Below are 26,459 nucleotides of genomic sequence, written 5' to 3' on the forward strand. Positions count from 1 at the left end.
GGCGAGAAGGTGCGTGTAGGAGGAAAAAGAAAGTTAATTTAAGGAAGATGTTGGAGTGAGTCAACAACAGGTCAAAGTTCAAGGGTGTCAGCAGGGTTCACAGGATGTTACAAACTGGGAGGGTGGGGGGACTTGGGTAGGGTTAAATTTAGACATTTAGAGATGACATCACTCGGTCAGGACGCCCCTGCTTTTTTTCCACTTGTGTAAGCATGCTCTGCTGTATGTGACGTTTAATTCCAAACCCCTTTCACAGCTCTGGTATCTACCCATAATGTGTAGTTGAAAACTGAGGCAGTAGATGAGTTACTGTATGAGGAATGAGTCATCCAACCTTTTCTTAAGAAGAGCTATTATTTTAAAAATAGTACAATTTCATCGTCTCTGTGGGAAGTGAAAAATGCCACAGAAATGACTGTTCATCATTAAACTCTGAACAAGGAGCAGATGAATCCTCTGAGCTTTGGGGGTTACCAGCTAATCTAAACATTCAGCACACATGTCCTGCTCAACTACTATGTTACACTTAGTTATGGCATATTTTTTACATTTTATATGTTCAGTGTAGACTTTATATGAAGATAAACAGACCCCTTTTCCTAACCTGTAAAGTATTTTTTAAACCTACACGTATCAGTGTTTTTGTATTAACTTTACCTGCTCAGCTGCAAACGGCAGACAATTAAAGTAAGTGAATTACAACTGTATATAGAATGGCACAGGGACGAGGTAAATTTGGGGAACTGGAAGGAACCAGAAGTGCTAAAATTAGGGTTAAAGGAGTCATTCCTCTACAGTGGAGCTTTTAGCAACAGATAATTGACAGAAAACAAGAGCTGGTTGAGGGAAAACTCAACTTTAAAGCTGCAAGCAGCAATAGGCGGGCCCTCGCACTACTCGCTGTCCGTGGGACTCGCAGCCGTCGCCTCCCCTGACATCTCGTGGCTTCTGTCCCCGTTACTGTCACGAGCTGTGGTGTGCAGGGCAGAGTAGTACACCAAAATACACATATACAAAAGACAGGTTCTCCGGCCAGTAGGTGGCGCAGTGACTGTAGCATATTAGCATATATCAGATGTTCAGCATGACTGTAAAGTTTCATCCACATAGAAAGAAGTATGTGGGAGATGCAGGCAACAACACATCAATTTCCTGTGTGCTGGCTAAGGGTCAAAGTCATGGCAGTGTCACAGGCAGAGCATGTAATAATCTGGCATTTTTTATGAAAAAGTGTTGACGCCAACTACAGTCTACAGAACCTGTCAATAGGCAACTGTTATCATTATATAACATCTTTTTATCAGCCTCTAATTTGTCAATACCTTTGACTAATTGGCCAATACCTCACTTTTGCACTTGTGGACAGAAATCAATTATGTTCCTATATACAGCATGTACAGTAAATATCATATTTCTTTTCTATATGAACTTGTGACTTTGTGCCTCCTACTTTGTTGGCTTTGACTCCACGGCAGAATAAATGTCTGGAAGTGACGTCTTATCTGCAGCAGAAATAAAGTCTGACAGTTGTTAGAGAGGTATCCCACATGTTGAACCAGTGTTTGTTTTGATGATAAGCTGTTGTTGGGAGTTTTTCCTTTAAAAGCTCTTCTTTTAGATGGCTCAGTCTTTCTGTGGGTAGTGATTAACCGCAGCCCTCTGAGAGCAGAGGGTGTGATTGTTGTTGTCTGTAGCTGACCATGATTTGCTGTACAAATCACAGCAGGAGGTAAATCCCACATGTATTTTTATGGCTGGAATCCCCCATTAAGTAGACAGGAGACTCTACACAAACATTTATGCACAGCATGGAAACCGGTCACATTACACAATTATTTTTGTAGCTGTTAGGAAATTCATAATGGGGTTTAGATAAGACAACAGGGTCTTTGTCAAACTTTCAGTTAAGATATGTAGCTGTTATCTCAGTCATGTCACTCTTGAATCTTTGGCGTATTTGTTCCTTTGGTTCTTCAGAATTTGACATATGTATTCTCTGTGTGTATGTCCATAATCTCCGTAAAGCAAGGTCGAAAAGTGCAGAGGTTGCAACATTATTTCAATCGTGAGAGACTCAGCAAACTGAATGAGAAAGAATTTATTAATACAATAATTGTGTATGTGCATTGGCGTCGTGAGGACCACGTCCGAAGGGGGGGAAAGCTTCAGAAGACCCCAGAAGCAGGAGAGCAGGAGAGAGGAGGCCTTGAACTTCATGGATCGGGAGGTGCTTGGGGTGGAGGAGGGTTGCCGGATTCGATCAGGAGGCAGCTGGAGAAGAGACAGAGGCTTTTAAAATTCTTGCTACACTACGATTGGGCAGGAGAGGGACAGATCGACAGCTGATTGGTGAGGGAGGTGCCATCTATTAAACACCTGACTATGTGGGAGGTCACTAGAGGGAGTGCAGTGCAGTGAAAGAGAGAGAGAGTGCGAGGATGGTGAAGAGGGAGAGGGAAGCGGATAGAGATAAGTGGTGGATGATGTGAAATAGAGTCTTCATGATTGAACTTACGCTGAGAGCTACATTACTGGGCAATGAACAAAGTAAAAATAGTGTGCTACACATAATTGTGTTTTTTCCCCCTCACTGTATACTTAATAAAATTCATAGACAACAAGCCATGGCTCAGAGAAATGAAGCCCCAATCAACTGATCAATGTGCTTTAGGCGTTTGGTGAAATACAATGAAGGTAGGCTACATCATCATTTATGATGACTATTTATTATCTTATTAGTGCATTTGAGTACTTTATGTCATGATTGCTTATGTTGTTTGGCTGTCACTCAAAAGCTTGGCAGACCCGTTGCCATGGCAGCCATTGCAATATGGTAACCGCTGTAAATTGTTTTGTTTTGTCAAAAGAATCGACCCATGTGCCTAATCTAGGACATACTGTATGTTGGTTGGCGTGCTCTTACCAGGGCTTCCCCTTTACCTTTACTGGAAGACACCCCACTGGAGAGACATACAAGTGTAGGGACGAGCGGACGTTATGCCTCCACTACAGATGTGGTGACCCCGGACAGATTTGAGTGTTACACAGTGGGGAATCAGCAGCTTGGGCAGCTTGGTGTGGTGACTGGGTTGGTCACAGACACTTTGTCCATAGCTGTAAATAGTCTATGCAGTTTTTATAGTATTAGGAATAAAAACAAGCTGGGATCCAATGCTGGACAGTTCCTTCACTTTTGTAAGATTAAAATGTAACCTGTACCGCTGCAGGACCCTTTAGTTATGGGGTGCCTGCTTTGCCGGGTGAGGAACATGGGTACACCCAAAGCTCAGTTTTTGAGGTTTCACAGCAACAATAGCAAGAAAAACTTAGGCTGCCTTCATCAAATGTATAAAAAAGTCCAATCAAAAAGGATGGTTTTCTAATTCATACATTTATTTCTTGTTGCTTATTTAACATACTGGCCATTTAAGATTAAAGGAGTACATTTGTATCTGCTGGTAGTGACCGTAAAGCCTTTAACTACGGTACTACAGCATCCACTACAAAGTCCATTTAAATGAGCACCACTCTATTTTTGCATTCTCAATAACTTTATATTTATTAAATTATATTTAGTAGATCATAAAGCCTGAGTTCAACAATTAATGTGTGAATACTGCTGCATTACAGAGCACCACCCGTTCCTGCTGCTTGTACAGCTAGGTCTATAAATACAGACCAACTTTACCACATCCAGCTGTTCCAAAACATCTTCCTCCTTGATGGTTCCTCCTCTGTCCTCCCTATGTACCGTGTCTTAATTGAAAACAGTAGCGGTGCTGACATTTGGGCCGGGCCCTGGTATGCATTCTGCAGCAGGAGCAGCCCGCCTTTCCTTCCTCTGCTGTCAGGAAAAGTTACTGACTCACTGAATTCACGCATCCCCTCAATTACTGCACCCTATCAAGAACACAAGACAGGAAATGTTTTTTTATTACTATATCCTGAGTCATTTTGTAAGATTTTTATTTCCAAGTTCCAAGTTGCACTTTCCTTCCCTTCACATATTCACAACAATGCACAGGAGACAGTAAAATTTCACATTTTCTGAAACGCATTAAAAACCGTTGATTAATGGTTTACTCTTTCACACATAACAGTGGGTGTAGTGTACTGTTTGACTTCCCACTCACTATGTTTAAATCACTTGATACCACTGTGGAGGGATTTCATTTATGCTTTGGCGGGCTGTAATTTTCTTAACAGTGTTGCATGAAGCATTGGCAAACAACTTAGATAAGTTAAGGCAACAGTCCATCTGCTTCCTCAGATCCAGACACTTAACATCTGCTTTATATCCTAAATTTTGCAATCTTCCTGCATATTTTTAGCTTGCTTCATGTAAGGTACATTTAGTGGAGGGAAAAAAAGGATATTGAGGCTGGAAATATTCATAGGACTGTGTTGATGTTTTCTTTGAAATTGGAGAAGATGGCAACACCTGCCAGCAGTGTGTCACGGTGACCTCTGACCTTTCAGAGTGTGTAGTTGTAAAAAAAGTACCAAAAGCCAGCTCTTGTGCACATTTATCTGTCACATGGATCACAGGTGCAGGTTTGGCTCTGAGATTGTTTTCGCCAATATCACTAAGCTGAAAGGATTGACTGGATAATTCCATTCAGTCCATGCATCATGGGACTGGGAATCCAAAACTACACACAGCCACCTCATTTCTGCTCAGCCTTTTCCGAGACCTAATACTGCCGGAGCCCTTGGAAAATGGGAATGAAACATCACTTTTCCTTCTTAGACAGAGAGGAATGTGGCACAGTGTTGATGGCTTTAGCAGGGTTGGCCTGTCTGTCCCTTTTCTTCTGAAGCAGGAATGTAGGTTAGTGAATTGATTATCACTAATAAGGCCTGTTCAGGACCCTATTACAGAACCACCACAGAGAAGCTGGACTTAAATAGCTCCTCTTTAGGACAGTCTGGGCATGTACTTAAAACTGACTTTCAAACAAATCTGTGTTTATTTAAAATGAATAGAGTGGACCAAAGCAGTGGCTGTGTTCTGTTATTAAAAGGTATTGGTTAACCATCTGTAATATTAACCACCTGTGACATCACTGAGATATTACAAGCTGCTCTCTCATGATATTTTCTCAGACAGGATAAAGGAGCATTTATAGTGGGGTTTCACTTTTAGCTACATTATTGCTGACATGTGACTCATGGAGTAGGCCTTTTTTTAGGGGGTTACAGGGGTAGTCAATGATGAATGAATAATAACCATAATAACCATTACCTAATACATGAATGTGTGGTGTTTAGTGTTTTGATTTGAATAGCTCATTTTAGTATTTGCCTTAGCAAACATTATTATATGATTCATTATATTATTCATCTCCAAATTTTACTTGACGTGAATCATTAGCTAAACCGGGCCTCATATGAAAGAAACAATCTAGCCTTCATAGCCAGTGTCTGCATATTTGGCTTATAAAGGGATGCTACATGCTGTGTAGTAAACCGTTAACATCTTTTGCATGCAACAGTTGAGTTAATCTGTCTGCAAATAAACTCTGCCCCAAACAAGTTGTGATGACAAAACAGGTGGCGCTTGACCACCAGAAGACACCGCTGGCTGTTTCCGTCACTTCTCCATCAGCACCTCAGTGTTGTTAGGAAGCATCCGCCCTGGAAACTTCCAGGACTCAGTTGTGTGTTCCAGACAGCTGCCTGCCTCATGGAAATACACCAGTATGGAGCCTAATGGAAGCCAGATGAGCTCAAATTCCACAACAATAATTACCATACCCGCATTAGACGGCTTTTACTGTATACACAATGCAGTGGGCATCGGTTATAGCTTGCTTGGGCAGATGTTAGCCCAGGGGGTTACTATGACAACTTGTAAATGTGTGTTATGGGGGTGTATCCAGGAACTATGTGTCATGGTGATGTCACTTACGTTGGGGACATGTGTAAAATTTGTTTAAGTGGTTTACAGTCTGACGCATTTAGCCTGCTGGGGCTTTGTAGACTCAATGCTCATTTCTAAAAAGGATTATCATTTAGAATTAGTATTTTTATTTACATGTGTTCAGATTCAAACACCAGTCCTACGTAGTAAAAATCTACATTTCACAGGGATTTTTTTCAGAGCCATCTTTTCAATGCTGCTCTCAATAAAAGGCTGCCCTCACATGTTTACACTTTCAAAGAGAGCTGTATTCACTCCTGTCAGGTGTATGAATTCAGTCAGTAATGTCGTAGGGACTCACGTGATAAACGTTACTGGTCCTTTGTGGCTCACTTAATCTGCAGGCAGGGTTTGATGTGGGCAGGCTGCCTTTGGTCCCACTGCGGTCGGACTCTTGAAAAGGATTCTGGGTCGGGGTCCCCCTGCTCTCTCTGTCTGCCTAAACCATCATGCCTCATGTCTTCTCCTTGATGTGGCAGGTTTGAGTGGCCATAATAAAAATTAAGAGATCATAAATGCAGGATGGAAGCACCATGTGTTTTGGTTTATAATGCATGTGCCCCTGAATGAGAGGTTTAACGCCCACTGTTCTCTACGAGCTTTAGATAAAGTGTGTGACCCACATATTATACTTTACAGGTTATATAGATTTCTTTTACTGTATGAGTACAAAGGTGCTGTAAATACTATTTTATCACCGTCCAGTTTCAGATGGGGAAATTTTCAGGAATGTCACATAAAGCTGTTTTAAAGTTAGGGAAACATGACTCACCTCAATCCCTAACCAGAGGGACACAGAGGGAGGGGGTGTGTAGGTGGATGGGTTTCCCTGAAGTATTTCCATCTTGTGCCAAATCTGAATGTCTGGCACTTTTTCTGTAAAAAGAAGGGAACCTGTGTGTTTTCGAAAGAAAACTTAGACTGGTGAAATCACCCACCATATAATTAGCTTTTTTAGCATATGACTTCTTAACATCTTTACCACACTGGATGCTGGGAACAAAAGCCTGTGTGGTGCGCATGCAGCTCAGATGAAACAGAAAACTAGTTTCAAACCAAAATTTCCACATCTGAGAGCTCAGGCCACCACATATGGTAATGAGGATAAGATGCACAGCCAATCATCTGTATCTTTCAGTAGAGAATAAGGGGAATAATTCAGTGATGATAAGCAAGAATTGATTGATTGGCCATCATATTTTTCCACACTACCCTGACTTTATTGTGTTACATAACATACATACAGTATAAAGGAATGCTACATGCTGTGTAGTAAACCGCTAACATCTTTTGCATTGATAAACAATTAGTTATGACAAAACATGTGGCGCTTGACCACCAGAAGACACCACTAGCTGTTTCTGTCAGCTCTCCATCAGCACCTCAGTGTTGTTAGGAAGCATCCGCCCTGGAAACTTCCATCCCCAGGACTCACTGGATGCCTTTTACAGATTGCTGCTGGGAACAAAAGCCTGTGTGGTGCGCATGCAGCTCAGATGAAACAGAAAAACTATAGTTTCAAACCAAAAGTTCCACATCTGAAAGCTCGGGCCACCGGGCTTTTTTAATGATGGAAATTGTTTTGTTGAGCAGTCTCGTTAAGAATGTCAATCACCATAAAGTACAGTATTTCCCATAAAAATGTACGCCCTCGTGAAGGAAAGCTCCCAGCCACAGTCCACACCAGTGACACTAAGATGTTTTCTTAAAACTCCTATTTACAGCTTTAAGGTAGGGTAGGAGATTTTGAAAACTCAGTGAGAGTCAGCCAGATTTCGAAAGTAAACACATGCCCCTTTCTCTCGGAGCTCACCCCGAATCCACGCCTCCCAATCACATGGACGTGCATTACCTGAAGACGATCTGTAACTTCGGCCATCATGCACGTACCTCTCTGGTGCGTGCAGAGCAGGAAGAGAGTGACAACCAGCCAATACGCAGGGTCCACCCGGAGGAGGCTGATGTTTTTAGCATTTTATAGCTTCCACCGATGATTAATATTCTTCGTTTTAATGTCAAACTGCCGAACTAATTCGTTGCTATCAGATTGTAAAGAGAAGTTACACTAATTTAACAAAAAGTGCATCAGAATGAAATCTCCTACCCTACCTTAAGGCTTCAGTGTGGGGCTATGGTTACTAAGCTCTGGTTCTATAAGAGAAGAGTCAGACAATAAACAAAGATACATAAAATTGTAAGACATAAAGGTAACATAAGAATCAGATCATCACTTAACAGATTCCTCCACTGAATGCATTATTAATCACTTTATTATTACCATTGAAAGTTTATGAGTTCACCTACTGGCTATGGAGCTTTGAAGCTCAGTTTAGCTTCCAAAACTCTTTCTCTCATGTTAAGAACATGTTTTAGTCTTCAATGGGACAGGAGTTGACTTTGAGATTCTGCCCCAGTACCAATTAGCAGTGCAGGAAGTATGGCAATGAGACCATGCTAATTTGCTTGGTGGTCAGTGGATCAAGTAGAAAACAATAATGAGGGCGTTTCTCTCCCATTTCATCGGTGGTGGAGGATGTGGTCTCACCTCTACTCATCTGCCGTCATTGACATGGTGATGGGAATGACTGGAAGTAACATGTCCAGACAGAGTGGGTGGCTGCAGCCCCTTCCACCCAAAGCAGACAAACATCCACACACACCATGCTGCTCCCAGGCTCTTCTCAGATATGTGTTGAACCTCAGGCATCTCATCCTTCGTCATGTGACGCACACATGTGCTGTGATGCACATTCTGAACTGCTGACTGGTCTCATACTTTCTGCTGTAAAAACACAGATCTCCTTTAAATTATTAAATTAAATTAAATTATCTTAATTTATTATAAGAGTTGAGGTAAATGCTACAAAGAGGACTTCTCCATGCAGCCTCACTCGCCTTCTGCATCGTGGCATTTGTAAAGTGATTATGAAGACAATTAGAATACATTTTATCATGGCAGCAAGTCGGCCAGGCCTGTCCTATCAAAAGCTGTCAGCAAAAGTGCTGCTCACACCCTTAAGGAGCTCTGTGTCAGTTCAAGACTCACTCTAATTTGACATGAGCATTAAGATGAGCCGTGGTCCTGTCATCCCTCAGGATAAAATGATAGCAGCTGTTTGGGCGTTTCCTTCCTCCTTTTAGGCTTCATCTTATATTTTCATGCACAACTTGCCCTCAGGCCTCAGGCCAGAACTATTCAGTCACTGTCTTTATGTAATTGTGGACTTCACCTGGAGGTATCTGCAGAGATAAACATTGTTAAACTGTGTTTGGATTATTAATGATGTGTTTAAGGTTATTACCTGGACCTCTGTACTGCCCCTGAACACAACACAGATGGAGTTGCTTGTCATACTATGCCACAAAGTAAACGGTGTTATATCGATGTGTTTGTGAGAATGCCAAATGCACGGAAGCCTTCAAACACTGCAGAAAAAGTAGGTCTTCATTAGCATGCCATTCCAGGTGATTTTGTACAGAAGTGTATCAGTATTTTAAACAGTAATTTGCTATCAACCAGACCTTAAAGCCCTTTTGTGTAACTTGGAATGGGTGCCTGAGAGCTATTTCACACAAGAGTGGGAGACATACTTATGAAACTGGAAAAAGTCCCTCTTTCGATTACATCCCATTTACAATCCTATCAGTGGATTTATCTGGGCGTTTAAACCGCACGGAGGTTTGAAGTAATCTGTTGATGTTTCATCTACTTCTACAGACTATGAGAAATAGCATGTTTGTGGTCTTCCTGGCTTGTCCATCCCAATGAGCTGTGGTCGTCCACCCAACTTCCCAGAACCCCGCTCTTTTGTGTAATAAACCAACATTCTTCCGACTCCTCCTCATACTTTCTAAACCGGGCATCTTAACATCCAGTAGGATGGTTTCCTTACAAAGCTACAGTTCTGGACACTTAAAGCACACGTCCAAATAGAGGAAATAGTTTTCCGCTTTTGGTGGTGTCTCCAATGTGGTGTTTACCACATGTCTGTCTTACTGTATATTTAAAGTAGTTTTGATTGTCCCTACTTAATGTGACATCCCTGCCTGATTTTACTTTGTATAGTCCAATTCAAAAGATTATTTTTCCAGACTTTATTCCCAGAATTGTTTAATTTAGAGAAAAAAGTCAGGATTCTGACTTTGAACGTCTTTGAAAAGGTCAAGAAAGGTCTTTCTATAAGATTTATTCAATCTTATAATTTAGGGAACAAACTCAAATTAAAAATTTAATTAACTTAGTTAATTTAAGAATTACAAATAATCTTAATCTCAGAAGAATTTGGTTTCATCATTCAGAGAGGAAAAAAAACATAATTCTGACTTGAATCTTAGAAAAGCTTAATCTCAGGGGAAAAGGTCACATTTAGGATTCTGGATTCTTCATAGGACTCAGTGTGTGACACCCAGCTCATACTGTGATGTGTTTGTCTGCAGGTTGCCACCCCTTCCTACCCTGCGGTCATTAAGATGGGACACGCCCACGCCGGCATGGGAAAGGTGAGTTCCTTCGAAATGCACAGATGCAGACTCACACACATGATTTTGCTCTTTTATCTTTGTGAGAACATTGATTCAAAGTCTCAAACACCAGATTGTGAAATGGAGGGGCGAAGTCCTCTTCCTGTAGACTGCCATGGGACAATAATATACGTTTAATGACCAGAGATGATTTGTTTTTGATCTTGTTTGAATTGTTGTATGAATTACATACATGATGTTTGTCAGTTTGAACTGTGATTTTGTAAGTCACAGTTTTACTTTCACACATGATGTTGGACACCTGAAACCTCAGCTCATCTAGTTTGTATAATCAGACTGCAGAGTGTGTGAAGTCTTTCTGCTTTTGCTGTGGCTGAGCAGATATCTGATTGTTAGAAAGGCAGAAGAACACAGACATACTGATAAGGAGCAGCCTGCTGGTAATTTTACTCTTGCTGAAACTGTAGACTGATGTGTTTCTCTGATTACATAGTTATTACCAAATAGGTGTGGCGTTTTCCCCTTTAACTTATTTAGCGTTTGTCATTTATTTATTTAAAGAGGAGTTACACAACTTGCAGAGTCAGTCTCTGTCTTCCACCCCTTATTTAACTTCAGGGTGACACTTTCTCAGTGTTGTGCCCTTGTCTGTCTGGATAGGCTGGGTTTCCTGTTAAGGAGCCAGACATGCTATAGGATTTCCCATAAGGCTCGGGGGGGACTTGTACCCTTGTAGACCAGGACTTTGCTGAAACTCTCAGACCTCACAGAGCATAGAAATTGGACAGAAATATGTGAGAAATATGTGAACACCAGACTTGTATGTCTGACTTCTGAAAAAATACTTAGTGGACACAAAACAGGAAGTGGGTGCTATAAAATGATGTGTAACATAAAACAGAACACTATTTGCAAATAAAAAAGTTGACTTTGTAAGTTATAAAATCAGGGCTCTAGACTAACTTTTTGCACTGGTTGCACCGGTGCGCCTGACCTTTTTTTCTTGGGTGCACCGGCACAAAAGTTAGGTGCACCGCATCACACATCACACAGCAGTTTGTTTTTTAATTGCTGTCCATATATTTTATGGATCAGGCCTTAACTTGACACCTATCCTAATGCAGAAGTTCTTTTCATCTTCTCTCATCATCTGCAGCTACATCTACTGTTTACCTGACGGCCTTGCAGGGCTGTAGCCAAAGTTTTAGAAATACTGAGGTCCAAAAATTGATGTCTAGGAAATATGAACAGGCTTAATAATCACATATCATCCTAAACTGACTTTGGACCTTGTTTAATGAACACAGGTAAATACAAATAAATAAATACATGTACCGATAGTACTCATTCAAATTATGGACAAACAAGCCAACAGGTCTGCCTGTCAGAAATCCATAATGAAGATTCAAAGTTCATACAGCACTCTTCAGTTCCCTGTTTGCTTTCTCTCTGTATTTTCTGGCTGTTGCTCCTCACTTATCTATCTGGCAATGGGAATTAAAAATGATTAAAATCATATACACCTTTTTATTTATTTATTTAATAGTTGTGATTGAGATATATATTTTGTTTTCTTCAACACATTTCTAATGCAGCTACAGTATCTCTTCTCTCATCTTCCTCACCTCTTCCTCTCTTCCTCTCTGTCTCCTCTCTTTCTAAAGCTGAGCTGCAGCTGACAGACTTTTCATTCTGTTACAGTTTAGCTGTATGCAGACATCATACTGGCAGACAATGCTCTACTATAGCAGGATAATAACAATACTGTTTAAATGGGCGTTCGTCATGTAACCATGTACTATAACTCCTTAAACCAGTTGACTGCTGTCAGTCAGTGACTCAGCCTTCATGGACGAACCTCACAGGTCAGATAACACTGTCCGTCAGACCTGCTGTTCTGTTATAATGCTACGAGCACGTCACGCCCCCTCCCTGAACATGACCGGCTCGTTATCATCCGTCATTCAGGTCAACAGCAAATTAGCAAAACCCGCATAGTAGCAACAAATCCTGCTCCTTCACTTAAACTGCGGTTTCTGCAGCGAAACGTCTTTAATACCTGTCTGTCTGTGTGTGTGTGCGCGCTGCAGTGAGAGGGTCGTATGAGTTCTGCACACACGTTTGTTTTAAAAAGTCCGGGCCGAAACGAACTTTGTTCATATCTCTCTGTTCTCGTGGAGTATGGAACAAGCTTTATCACACAGCATCAGCTCTGCGCAGCATATGTCCGCGTTCTTCTCTGAATGTTCGGTCTCTGCTGACCGCAGCAGACACGTTTTCAAAGACACACACACGGAGGTCCCGCCCTTCACCGTCTCTGATTGGTTTAGACCATAATATGGGCCCGATGTGTGTCTGTTGCTGGAGACTTTTGAGAGTTGCGGAGAACGTATCTCCCTCTTACAGCTGGTCGTACCAGTGCGACCTCTGATATTTTTTGGTTGCACCTTTGAGAAATTAGGTCGCATGTGCGCCCAAAATGGTCGCACTCTAGAGCCCTGAAAATACATTCTTCAGTTTGCTATTTTGATGGATTATACTGCTACATCCTGATGGCTTATGTTTGCTATAGTTTGCCGATTGTATTTTGTTTATTAAATCTGCTTACTTTTCTTTGGACTAACAGAAGTGACTGTTTGAAGTGACTGATTGTTACTGACATTTTCCATTTTGTGTTTTTACACCAGTATCCTCTGTTTTGCTAGTGAGCGTGTCATTTTGTCTGGACACTGACCAGCATGACAGGTGTTTTTCCAGCAGGCATGGCCCTTCATCTCTGTGCCAGTGTTTCACCTTCTCTTTGCATCATTACAGTTTGTTTGGTTTCTCAGAAGAGTTGTGTAATTCTCTGGATGAATCCTTGTACTTGTACCTCAGAGCTGGACTTGGTGCACACTATCAGGTTCTTTCTCTGGAGCCATGATGTGAACTGTGTCTCACTGGTACATTGCTTTTTGGCATGCCATCATTTAAAAAAATGTCAGCTAATATTGACAGTGGGTGCTACAAGCTTATGGCTGTGAAAGAAGGCCTCAGTGCACTAATATGAGAAACAGTGTGTTTATTGCTATGAAAATATACATTTGAATTTTGTAACAGTGTAGTTGCTTTCCCTCAATTTGGATGCCAGACTGTGTGTGCTAAGAGAGGCAGCTGTACATGCTTTATCTTCGAGTCAACAGAGTTGACTCGAAGATAAAGCATGGTCTGACTTCTGAGCTTGTTTAAGAGACTAACTAATCAAGTTACATCTTCATGTGGGTTCAACAAGCACATCATGTTATTACCCATCAAAGTGACAACACTGTTTACTAGACCACATCAACCGTCAAAGTCGCCCGCCCTTCTTAAAATGCACTTTTATTGTTTTGGTACCCAATCTCACTCTTGCTCAGTTTTTCCTTATTTGTTTTCCTGTTGTCGATTCTCTTGTTCATTCTCTGGCGCAGCGTTGCATCACTTTTAAAAGCAACTTGGGATTTCTTTGTTCCACCCCAACAATTTGCAATTCTTTTTCAGTGGTTTGTTTGTGTGTGAAAGTGCACTGAAGTTAGGCTCTTGTAAACACACCATTAAACTGACCTCACAAACTGCAGAATGGGTCGCCTTTCCATTCCATCATCAAATATCTTTTATACTTTATTTGAACCGCATTATAAAGAAACAGAAAATGTTACAATGCCCAACATGCTTAACCTTAAAAGAAGAGAATAAGTAGGCTGTCATTGAGTGCTGAAATAATGTATATGATCATTTGCAGACAAAGACTGATAATTATGGGTTTCAAAGTCTCTAAACAAATTAGGTGAGGTGAATGGTGTTAGCATGCTTAGCATTAGGACACAGAAGTACTTGAGTAAGTTAAGCAATAGATTTCTGTTTTCAACAGCCTTCCTATAAAACCTATGATCACCAGGTAAACATGAAAGGGCTGGCATGTGTCAGACGCCCTCCTGTGGCTGTATGAATACATTGTATTCTTATAACTCAGTCTATTGCTAGTGAGAAGAGAAGTTAAGTCACAGAAGCCTCTATTTGTGAACTTTTGGTGGCCACTGGAACCCTTTATGCCAGCCGGATTTGTCAGTCTGTCCATGAGTTGTTAGAAAATGAACTCATTTGTGCGGCTTGCCTTTGTGTTGTATGTGGCATATAGCTGCAGTTATTTGATCATTTATAAATGAGACATAACTTTAACCCTTTGAAAAGTGCTCCAGCTGCACCATTTTTTTGTACTAAGTCTTGAGTCATGCAATTTATATCTGGCTTAGTGACCTCCTGCATGCCATTGTGTTGAATAGTATCTGTGGCACAGTTACTGTCTTATCCTGTACACCCCTAATAAGGAAATGTAACCTGTAGTGGCTGACTTTTCCATCCCATTTTAGAAGCAGCTTATATTCTTTCATTTAAATGTATATTTTAGGATGTGCAAAACACAGCAAACACAACTTTTGGGACCTCCTTATCTGTTTTCTTTATCTGGTTTATCTGTCTTTTTTCATGATGGCACATCAGTGTTCCCACCATCTCCCCTGTTTGAGCGGGACAGTGATGAGTGAGTGGAAGCTCTGGAATAAATCATTTTGCATCTTATACACTGGTCACTGACAATGAAGCTGCTGGTTGATGAGTCTGCCTGCTAGGATGCCCCTTTTCCCATGACCTGATGGAATACACCTCATTAATCTTAGTATCATCTGCTGAAATATCATCCACAGAAACACCCTAGGGGAAGTGACGTTTTTTTAATTGACAGGGAATTGACAAATGTTTGAATTCAAAGTGCTAGAGTCCTGAAAATATTACCTGTTAGCACTAAATTTCTGCATTTGTGTGATCACAACACATTGTTGCCTAGTTATAGTGTAAATACCTTAAACAGGTTCCCCTCAGTCTGTGTCTACAGTCTAATAACTTGATGTGACGTAGTTCAAAGCTGGCCCTGGCAGTGTTTCCCCCCAGGGACCCCTCATTATTCCGCCTGTGTACAAGTGTGAAATTCCTGTGGGACACTAAGCAGCCGCTGCCTTCTCTGATGCTCGCATGCTTTGTAATTAGCCCCTCACTAACAAGTGGCGTCTCTCCCACAGATTAAAGTGGAAAACCAACAGGACTTCCAGGACATCACCAGCGTGGTGGCTCTGGCCGGGACCTACGCCACCACAGAGCCCTACATCCAATCCAAGTACGACATCCGCATCCAGAAGATCGGCAACAACTACAAGGCCTACATGTAAGATGCTTCACACCACTGCCATTTGGTTCCCTGTAAACTCAATCATTTAACCGATAATTGTACATGTAAACATGGGTTAGACATGTTTACACGTTTCGTGCATGCTTAGGACAAACAAAATGTAGTGTGGTTGCACCCTGTGAGGGTCTTGGTGGAGTGAGTCCTTAACCACAAACATAGTGAACTGAGAGTTTGTTTTATGAATATAGGTCTGAGCCAACTTTCAGTCATAATTGGTAAACAGTCCTTATAAAGCCAAACAATTAATTACCAATACGACCATTATTACACTTATAAGACAGATGCTTTGAAAGAGGAGTCAAAGATCCTCTTTCAAACCATAGGTTTGTCTACTTTTTTGTCCACTGTCTCTAAGGTAGATGGACCGTTGAGTCCTGGCCTGAGGAGCCGCCTCCCCTGTGCTGTGCCATCCAGGGTAGACTACATTGCTCTGCCTTTCCCTGCATGTTCTCTCCTTGGGTGAAGCGGTTTATGTCTGCTACGGATGTGATGTCTATTAAAAATCCTTCTGAGTCTTCCTAGGAAGTTTAACTGCCATTCACACAGTAATTACATTGGGCCATTAACACCACACATGGCCTCAGCTTTGGCCTGTTAGCTACCCATAACAAACACAACTATATGTGGAGGCAAGGGGTCATCAGCCACCTTTAGTCATGTGAGTTTCCATGGGGATCCACCCACAGAGGTACTCGGCACATAAACCAGTCTTTCTATGTACCTAAATGTACATTCTGCTTTGACAGTTTTTGAACAAAACATTCATTGTTTAGATCATTAATGCAGAAAATGGATTGACATTGCTCGTCTCTGATTTTCGTCATCAGTGTTTTCATGGTTTCATTCCTCCTTCTAATACACAAACACAGTCATTTTGGAAGTAATGCATGTTTCTCTGTAAATTCAGCTGACCCTTTAGCAACACAGAATGTGGGCTAATATTCTCTTAACTTTCAATTTTCTTTACGTAAACAGCTGCTTGATCTGAGATAGAGAAACAGAGAAGCCAAGACTTATCTCATCTTGTTTTTTTCCCCTGGCCTTGCCATGAAAGGGTGTTTTTAATTGACTCTGACACAAACATAATGTAGGTGTGGATGGTAATCATCACCACTGATGAACTGACGATAACTTCTCTCATGAGGGCTGCCATTCACAAGCAAAGGTGGCGAAGTCTGGGTGAAGTATTGTAAGACAGGTTGACGCATTTCCTGATGACTTTTATCTTCTGACTTTAAGGAGGACGTCCATTTCTGGCAACTGGAAGGCCAATACAGGTTCCGCCATGTTGGAACAGATTGCGATGACTGACAGGTGAGCTGACCCAAAGCTTTGTTGGGTAAATGTGGACCTGCTGGTGCGACACAGAGCTTTTTGTATAATTTCTTCCAACAAAGAAATCTTTAGAAGTCTTTATATTATCTTTAAACTGGCGCTGAATTAGTGCACATCTAAGTGCCACTCCTACCAAAGAAAAATGTGTCTTCAGTTGTTTTTCTGCTGACACTGCGTTCCAGATATCGGATGTGGGTGGACTCCTGCTCTGAGATGTTTGGTGGCCTAGACATCTGTGCTGTGAAGGCCGTCCATGGAAAAGATGGCAACGACTATATCATCGAGGTCAGTGTGTTTTCAGGATGACCCTCAACTCCATGCAGATTGCAGCTAAAAGAGGAAAGGGTGCCAAAAAAGTAAAATATACCTATATGTCATCTAAATTTTCACTGGATTATTGCAGCACTTTTTCACCCATTTAAGGAAAGGTAGCCTGGTGGATGTGAACTGATTCAGTCTCTTTCCCTGCTGATAATATTTTTTGGTCAACAGGGAAGGGTGTAGCCAGACTTGATGGCACATGATCATCAGAGCCTTGAAAGAATGATTAGTCTGCAGACCAAACACAGACAGCACAATGAAAACAACATCAGGAGTCAGTGGTTGACTCACAAGCATCTGCTAACACTGCCCGATTATTTCAATCCACCCTAATAGAGTTTGTTATTAGACAGTATGGAGACAAAGGAAAATGTCATGGTGTGATCTGACAAAAGTGAATGAGTTAGTGGATCCACTGGGCCATTGCTGCTAAAGCATGATCATGGAGTGCAGTGTTACAGCAGCTTTCTAAGAGAAAAATATTACTCAAGAGTTAGCAAAGATGGACACAAAGCTGTGTCTCAATTCAGGGGCTGCACCCACCGAAGGAGGAGATGTATAGATATATGTATATCTCATAGACTAGAGTTAACACCAGTTGTTGTTAAAAGGGACTGTTGACTGTGGAAACTTCCTGTTTATACACAGATAACACTGTCCTGTCACCTAGCAACCCGCTGTTGATAAAAACAATAATTGGCCATTTGAGTTCAGTTTGTGTAGTTTGCTGTATTAGTGGCTCAATGGTAGAGCAGGGTTGTCCAATAACCGGAAGGTTGGTGGTTCGATCCCAACTCCTCCCTAGTCATTGTTGTGTGTCCTTGGGCAAGGCACTTTACCCGCACTGCCTTCAGTGCACTCACTGTTGTGGCACTCCTTGCTGGACATTGAATGACACTCCTTGGCAGCAGCCTCTGGGATTATTAAAGTATTTAAAATAAAAAAAATAAAGAGAATCCAACCATCAATGGTGTGCAATGAATCCTGGGTTATAGTCATTGTGAAGGCTTCACTTGATACATCATCATATACAAATGATTAAAGAAGGTCTTATTTGTTGGCTGCATTTGAAGGCGTCTTGTGAAATGGGACAACTGTGTGGTGTCTGACAAGTGCGTCCTTATAAGAATGCAGCCTATAACCTTGGGTACTGTGAATATGTCACCATTACCTTTTCTTTCTAACATTTGTGTACATCCAGTTCCTCCATTGTTGAAAATTTCATACAAGAAGACGGCAACAGAGGAAGCACAAACACCAATGTTCAGACCAGCAAGTGCTGAAAATAGACTCAAATTTAATAAAGCAACAAGACGAGGGAGTTTTGAGTGAGGAGAATAAATTGCTTCCACACAAATGGAAGGCATCTCAAAGTGCTATCACACTATTGTCACATTGTCCATGAGATTTTTTTTATGTATGTGTTCATATATGTCTAGGCTTGTTCTATATAGGCAGGAAAATTAGTGAAACTGAACTGGATGGGAAGGCAGAAAGGCAAATGTTAACATAGCCTGACAGCCCTCACAGAGTTATTGAGATAAACTGTGTAAGAGGCTGCTTTTAGAGGAGCCTTTAGAGGAGCCTTTGAGAATTATACCCAGGAGAGAAGCAGGAGACAAATAGCTGTATCATCTGCAATCAGTTTTGTTTTTAGTACAGCTTCCTATTCCCTCAGATCTGAGGAAACAGGCCAGTCTGGGACAGTCTGAATGCCCATATTTAGGCTGAGAGCATGACATCACTCTTCTCTCTATCTGTACGCCGGGTGAGGTCAGCAGCGAGAAAGTACGTTTCTTTTTTTAAAACAATCTCAGGAAATATCTATGTGCTCCCGCGGGGATGCGTAGTCTCAGAGAAAGCAGTGACACAGTTGAGTAACAATGTTCCCTGACAAGCATCACTTCCTCCTCTTCTTCGTCCACCATGTTGAGCTGCCTCTTTCTCTACCCCTTGATGGAATTTAATTAACCGTGACGGAGAAGAGCTGTCGGTCCATCACGGCTGGAATCAGTTCTTTTTTTTCCAAGTCAAACACTACAGCCGTGACACCTCTCACTAATGAGAAGTAATGAGCCTCTCATTAACAGTACTACAGCTAGTATTGACGTGACTGTAGCTTTGTGACACTTTTGACTGGGAATGTACGAAGATAATCGGTACAGTGTTATAGCATTACAACACAACCTAATGACAAATAACATATTATTTATAGTATGACATGACATTATGCCAGCCAGAATAAAATGACACTACTATGACAATATACTGGAGTGTGAGCACACACTACAGCTTAACAATATAAAGTAATATGATATACACAATACTTGCTGGGCCGCCTAGTTTGTCCAGATGTAGTAATGCTGCATTAGATTGTGTATATAATAATATGAACTGACATGACAGGAAATCCACAGCATGACAATGACAGGACAGGATGAGTGCACTCTGGCCTGATGTAGTGAAGTGGTTAGTATCATACAGTACTGGGAATGTAATATGTAAGAACGCTCACTTCTGTCAGAAATGACATCACATTACAGGAAGGAGCAGTGGCCTGTTATTCAATGATAAAGAAACATGGCAGATGTATGACCCTTGTCATGAACAAAAACCTGATAAAAGTGAATAATAAAAATGATGACAGGAGGGAGGAGGTCTTAAACTTTGTTTTCCCCGAAGCCTTCACCCTTCCTTCGCCCATCCCTGTGCATCATCCCTGCATCATATTTTTCAGTGAACACATTTCACATGTTGTGCTGTGTGAAATTTCCAATGCAGACGGGTACATTGTCTAGACAGAAAGCTGTGCAGAGAATAACACCTTTGTGTTCCAGTGGTAGCTCCATGTCCTGCTAGATGACTCTGTATCCTAATAAATCAGCAGGGTGGATCCCGGCTCTGCTCGACACCACACGCCGTTTGAAGTGGGGCCTGGCGGTTGCTTGCCAGGCCTCCACTCAGTCCCCTGTGGTAATGACTCAACTGGCCAAAACACCGTGCCACACCCAACTTCACTGCCAAACCCTGTAGCCAAGAAGCCTGGGTACACACAGGAAAGGAAGGGCTGCAGAGGGTTCTCTGGTTCTGTGTAGAACAGTATGAGATCTAAGACAGCTTTGAAAAGTACAAGTGTGAGGTTACTTAAATAGACAGGACTTATTGTTTCATGCATTCCATAATTAAATAGAGAGCAAAATTCTAAGGTTTCTTCTTCTGCATTAAAAGTCACTTTTATTGCAGTTTAACCAAATACCAGAGCTGCTGATGTGTCCTTAGAAACAGCCAACATGGCATTTCCCCTGTTTTATTCAGATGATACCACCAATAAAAACAGCTTCCTCCCCTGAGAGTTGTTGTTGCTGAGGTGCATGCCCAGCACTGTGTTTACAGCTTGCGGTCGGATGCGGTGCAGAAGCTTCGTCCACACGCTGGGCATCTGCTGCACCCAGCCTGGCAGCCACACTCCCCTGCTCCTGTTTTGGTCTTCAAGGGAGGAGGACGGTGGGTCTCTGAGTCTCGTGTGCACTGTGTTACTGCTGCACACGTGCATATGCATGTGAGCTTGAGTGGTGGGAAAGTTGTTTTTTTTTATTATTATTGGTGGTAGTGGGTTTGGTTTCTGCCCTTCCAAGTCATGCCTGGCAACATAATATTTATAGATGGAGTCACATTTTATCTGCAGCTCACTGGAACTTTGGTTTTTGCCCATCTGAGGGTAGCACAGAAAAAATAGCATCTTGAAAGATTAGATTTTTGCTGAAATATATAAACAGCTTCAGGGTGAGGAGCTTTCTGAGGTGCACTACAGTGCATGGGAACATGCAGAGCAGTCAGTGTCACGCTCAGTGCGTCCGGCAGTTAACTAGATTTAAGGCCACCACAGGGTTGTAGAGATTATATCTTCTGTCCTCCACAATGACGAACTGCATATTTGTGCATGTGATCTGCTCATAATGACTCATCATGTTTGGCCACAAACAAATGAGTCCACTATCTCAGCAGTGGACTCATTGGCCCTGAACAGGGCTGCCCTACTCTACATGGTAAGAAGAACAGCACTGCCATCTGGTGGGTGAATTGTAGCATTACAGTAGTGAAGGAAGCTGACCAGCTGATTTTGTGCTTCTGCAGGTGATGGACAGCTCGATGCCTCTGATTGGTGAACATGTGGAGGAGGACAAACAGCTGATCACAGAGCTGGTCATCAACAAGATGGCACAGGTGCTGCTGGGAGTGTCCACGCCTCAGCCTTCCTCTGTGAAGGTACTTGATGCCCCACTACTAACTTTTTAATTACCTTACAGTAACTATAACCACTACTACAGCTGCATTACCAGTGCTGTAACTAAATGGGTATGTACTATACAGTAATGTTATTACTACGGTGTAATTGTAACACCAACACTACCATAGACTATAACACATAGACATTATTTTCACATGTTGTAATACTGTTCATACTACAACTGCTATGTCTGTTACCATCAGTAATAATTACAGTAATACTATTACTGCTACCACAGATCCAACAAACAGGTTATAGTTACCATAGAGGTAACAGGTAAAGTCAGTGACAACCTTATCATGTCTCCAGCTGCCTCAGCACATCCTGTCAAGATGTGGTTCAGTGTGATTATAATGTTTGCTGAGTGTGGGTGCTCTGGCCATTGACTTCTTTGCAGCAGAGAATTCTGCCTTCTCTTCGGAATATTGGATGCTGCTTATGATCCAAAACAATACAAAAAACTCAGTAGAACTACAACGAAACACTGTTGAGAGCCATGGCCTGCTTCCATGATGGACAGTATGGCTCATCTGGTGTTTTAGATTAATGCCCCCAAAACAGCCAAATTAGCAGATTGAAAGTAGTTTTTTCTGTAAATAATTTTCTCTGTTTTCCTGCATCCCTGTGTACACAGACCACACAGCCCAGACGAGGTAAGACTCCTCACACACTCTGTTTTGATCTTCTAAAGTAGTACAGTGAACCAGTTTATGTACGTCGTGTGTGTCTACATACTGCAGGGGGACACCGCTCTGGGTCTGCCTCTCCGTCCCAGTCAGCCCAGGGGTCACCTCAGAGAGCGCGCTCAGCCACCACCTCTCCCAGCCAGGCCTTCCAACCCGGCCCCATCCCCGCCTCCTCTGGGCCCGGAGCTCAGAAACAGTCACCACAACTGAAGTGAGTCCACCCTGAAGCCCTGCTGATAGCATTCATTCTGGTTAGGTGGACTAACCAAACTACTGCTCTTTTAACTACACAGCAAATCCCAGTCGCTGACCAACACCTTCACAGAGACGTTACGGGGAAGCCTGACCGATGACGAGGCCAAAGCCGAGACCATCCGCTCTCTCCGACAGTCATTTGCTAGTCTCTTCTCTGACTAAGAAGCTTCCTGTCACTCGTCAGGCTAAAAAAAATCGAATCTCTTAGGGAGTCACTCCTCTCCTCTAAACTTCAGCTTCCTGTTCATTCTCTTTCATTCTCCATGTTAGTGAAGTTTAACACCCAGTGCAACCTACTGTCATCCAATCAGTGATGAATCTATCACCAGAAAGGCCAAAGAGACTAAAGATGTCGGCAGTTTTCTTTCTTACAGCATAGATGTCAGCGCAGAAACTAACAGAGCTCCATTCATTTTTCAAGTAAATGTGTTTTCACGCTCTTTATGTTACAGGTAACATACACTTCTAGGAATTCTGCTGTAAGTTTAGAGTTGGTGCACCTCGAGTCAGCTGACAGCAGTTTGATAAGAGCTTGGCCTTTCTAGTGATAAAGGATTACAGTAAATAGTCATATTCTAGCTTGTACTGCTTGGTATATAAACGTTATTCTGCAATCTCTTTGTCCCATCAGTGAGAGTATTTACCTGTTCACTTTTTTTGTTTACTGAACATTGAGCTTCTTCAATTTAATTGACACACAGCTTCCAAAATTCTGTCTGCGGTAATACTTCCTGATCCAAAACAGTTCCACTTATGAGAAATGTTCTGACTCCTCACGGGACACCAGCATCTCAGCCAGCATTTCTCACACATCGTGTGCTGTAGACACGGCTTATGTAGTAATAAGACTCCTCTACCTTGGCCTAACATTACCAAAGTGCTTTTTAATAAAACATTCAAATCCCTCCCTCTGCACTAGATCACAGTCACACAGCTAAGAAAACCTTCGAGCTTGTGATTTTTTTAAAAGGTGCAAAATCGCTGTACTGGCTTACAGCCATCGTCTTCCATCACAGCTCAGATCGTCCCCGGCAGCCCTGTTTCATGGTCTGTGAATAACACTATCAAGTATTTGTTGTAGGGGATTTGTATCATGACTGTGTGGTATCTGAAGGCAAACTTTTAAAACTTATTATTTACACTAGAGGTTTTATCTTTAGTCACCACATCCAGTGTCAGCTGTGAGTGCAGACTGTCAGACTGCATCAGCATCCTTTACTTTATTTATTTATTTATTTTTGGTGTGTATGTAGCAGCTGTGTGTGTGTGTGTTCTTCAAAGTGCATGTAAATGAATGTCATAGGTAGATTCAAACACAAGCTCATCGTCTTAACTCTTCTGCAGTGACAGTTTAGTTAAATCACATAAAAGTGCTTTTATTAATGAGCATTTTTCAGCCCAAAATATTAACCGCAGCTGCATCCAGCTGACAGAACTGATTGTATATTTGCTTTCCGTGCAGAGCACAATCATGATCAGATTAACCACATAATTAGTCATTTTATGGAAATGTATCTTCACAATGATCTACATACAGTGAGAATACACAGGATCTTTCCACTTAGACCCTGGACAAAAACAGCAAATAAGGCCTTTGAATATATCTGTCAGCAGTATTCAGGAGTTAGAAATAAATATTGATAATAATAATAGTGGACCCAGTTTTACTGTGAAATGTGCATGAAGGTGTGTAACATTTTGTAGTGGCGTGTGAGTAAATGTGTCCTAAATTTGAAATCCTTATTACTACTAACTACACAAAAGTTGTTTTTGCAATAATTATGTTTAAAATAATTTTGTTGCCATTTAAAAAAAAAAAAACTAAAACTGGACACTTTAAGAGAAGCTGTCACTTTTACCAAACTTTTATTTTTTGCAATTTATTTTTATGTTTTTGTTTGTTTGTTTTTTGTTTGTTTCTTTGTTTCTTTGTTTGTCTTCTGAGCTGTTGCTCCAGAGGCAGAAATAATCTGATTTGGTGCGATTATCAGCAGCCCACCCCCTCTTTGCTATTTGCATGTCTCAAGCTTTCTTTCTACCATAACAAGGCTAATAACCACATAATATATTAATAATAATTTATTGTTTTTATTTAGATCCACTGAGAAACACTTTGTACGACTTTGTATTGTCATATATTTTTACTGTTTTGCAGTCATTGGCTGTAATATTTCTGCCTCAGAGGATTCGTTGTAAAAGTAAAACCTGAGCTGCTGTTAGCTTCGTCTCTGAGTTCATGCAGCGTCTCGTCACTGAGCACTGCTGCTGTCCTTTCATAAACGTGGGCACTGTGTCAAAATGGACCAAATTAGCATCTCAATGTGTGAGACCCCTCAACGGCTTAAAACATCATTTTCTGTCTTTGTTGTGAACACTATGTAATACTGCAGTGTAATAAGCCATAACCATGAGGATTTACTGTCTTTACGTGCCACGCAATAATGGCTGTGACATCACTGATTACTGATCACTGTGTCCGTGGCCCGTCCCACCCTGCAGATACTCACAGCAGAGCGAGATCATATACTTAATGTTACTAGTACTTCTGGCAGGAAGAAGCTTCAGATTAACTTTGATGTCACAGTTCTCTGTTTTAATGCACTTTGGGTTTAGAATGCAGTTTATGGACTAGTACTGCATGGACTCACCTGTGAGCTCAGACCAGACCTCAGATGCATCTGCTTGTGTTTTAGTTGAGGAACAGATGAAGTCTCTGTGCGATTGCGTTATGTTTTGTTGATCTGACTCAATCGGAAGCGAGCTGCAAAGTTTACTAGTAACTACCTCAAGTTCAGTGAGTGATAGTGCTGGAGAACATTTTGTGAAATGAGCTATGAGTGATAGACAGACTGCAGAAAGAACAACGAGTCCTGAGGAAGATCATCATCTACTTTGAACAGTTCTCAAGGAGATCTCTAACAGATGTAGCTCGCTGAGCATGTTCACACAAATTAAATGTCATTGTCTTCAGAACAAAATAATCTTTAAACTGACCAACATATAATGTATAGATTATGGTAGCGATTAAAATTAATTTCCCATAGGGGGTTTTCTTCACCCTATGGGCTAAAGAGAGGAGTTTTGATTGAAACATGTGTTAGCCAATGACAGCAGTGCTCCCCTCAGTAACCTGTTGCTGATGTCACATTCTGCTGTAGAGTTTGTGCTTGTTTCACAAAATGTTGTGAGGCAGTCGCATCACTTCACCCCATCCCATGATCTCAGTTATTTCCTTTGGAGAAAAGGCAATACTCTGCTTCATTATTTGTTATAGTGACATGGTGGAGTCGTCAGGTTGTGCGTCTGTTGCAGTGACACTTAGCCTAACACTGAATCAATATGCAGCTACAGGGACTTGCCATTAAACACAGCTGAAACTGAAGCAAACTTAAGTACACTTCTAACGTGGTGTGTGTTCATGAGAGAAATAAGGCCATTGCACGGGTTTATTTGCCGACCTCTCGGTCTACTGTGTCCCTTCCTTTCTCCTGAACGGTGGCTGGTATTGTATGGTACTTTTAAGTGTATTACCGTTCTGTATATTGGTGTAAATGTGGCATGAAACCAACCCCCTCTTGTGTGCCTCAGGTGTGTAAATTTGGTTGTTATGTGAACTCAGTGTCTGGCTGCTTATTTGTGAGAAATGTGATGCATCTCATGTGTTCGTGTAATTTATTAGTATTGCTATTATTTCAGTTCTTTTGTCTGAAAATTAAGATTTCTGTTATTAAAAACGTTTATTATACCTGCGGCTGTGCATTCCAGTCTCTGTCAGTCATCCACACAGCTCCACACCAACGTTTCCCTCCATATATGGTCACTGCGAGAGCCTCTTAATAAGTCCTGTTTGAAAAACGCAACTTTTAGAATATGGTGCAATAATCCCTGAATCCCTTCATCTTGGATTAG

At 41.6% G+C, this 26,459-nt stretch overlaps 1 protein-coding gene across 1 annotated transcript in view; it reads left to right on the top strand.

Annotated features, from left to right (window-relative positions):
* The window catches only part of syn3 (synapsin III), an 80,512-nt gene extending 54,395 nt beyond the window's left edge, over positions 1-26,117 (top strand). The window contains exons 7-14 of the mRNA XM_028429898.1: positions 10,361-10,423; positions 15,499-15,641; positions 16,905-16,979; positions 17,183-17,285; positions 21,456-21,587; positions 22,244-22,262; positions 22,350-22,506; positions 22,589-26,117. Of these exons, the coding sequence (XP_028285699.1) occupies positions 10,361-10,423; positions 15,499-15,641; positions 16,905-16,979; positions 17,183-17,285; positions 21,456-21,587; positions 22,244-22,262; positions 22,350-22,506; positions 22,589-22,712 (816 nt within the window). The 3' untranslated portion in view covers positions 22,713-26,117. The remainder of the gene's footprint in view (positions 1-10,360; positions 10,424-15,498; positions 15,642-16,904; positions 16,980-17,182; positions 17,286-21,455; positions 21,588-22,243; positions 22,263-22,349; positions 22,507-22,588) is intronic.
* Positions 26,118-26,459: the final 342 nt, after the last annotated feature.

Source organism: Parambassis ranga, chromosome 2 (genome assembly GCF_900634625.1).
Source record: "Parambassis ranga chromosome 2, fParRan2.1, whole genome shotgun sequence".
Classification (NCBI taxonomy): Eukaryota; Metazoa; Chordata; class Actinopteri; family Ambassidae; genus Parambassis; species Parambassis ranga.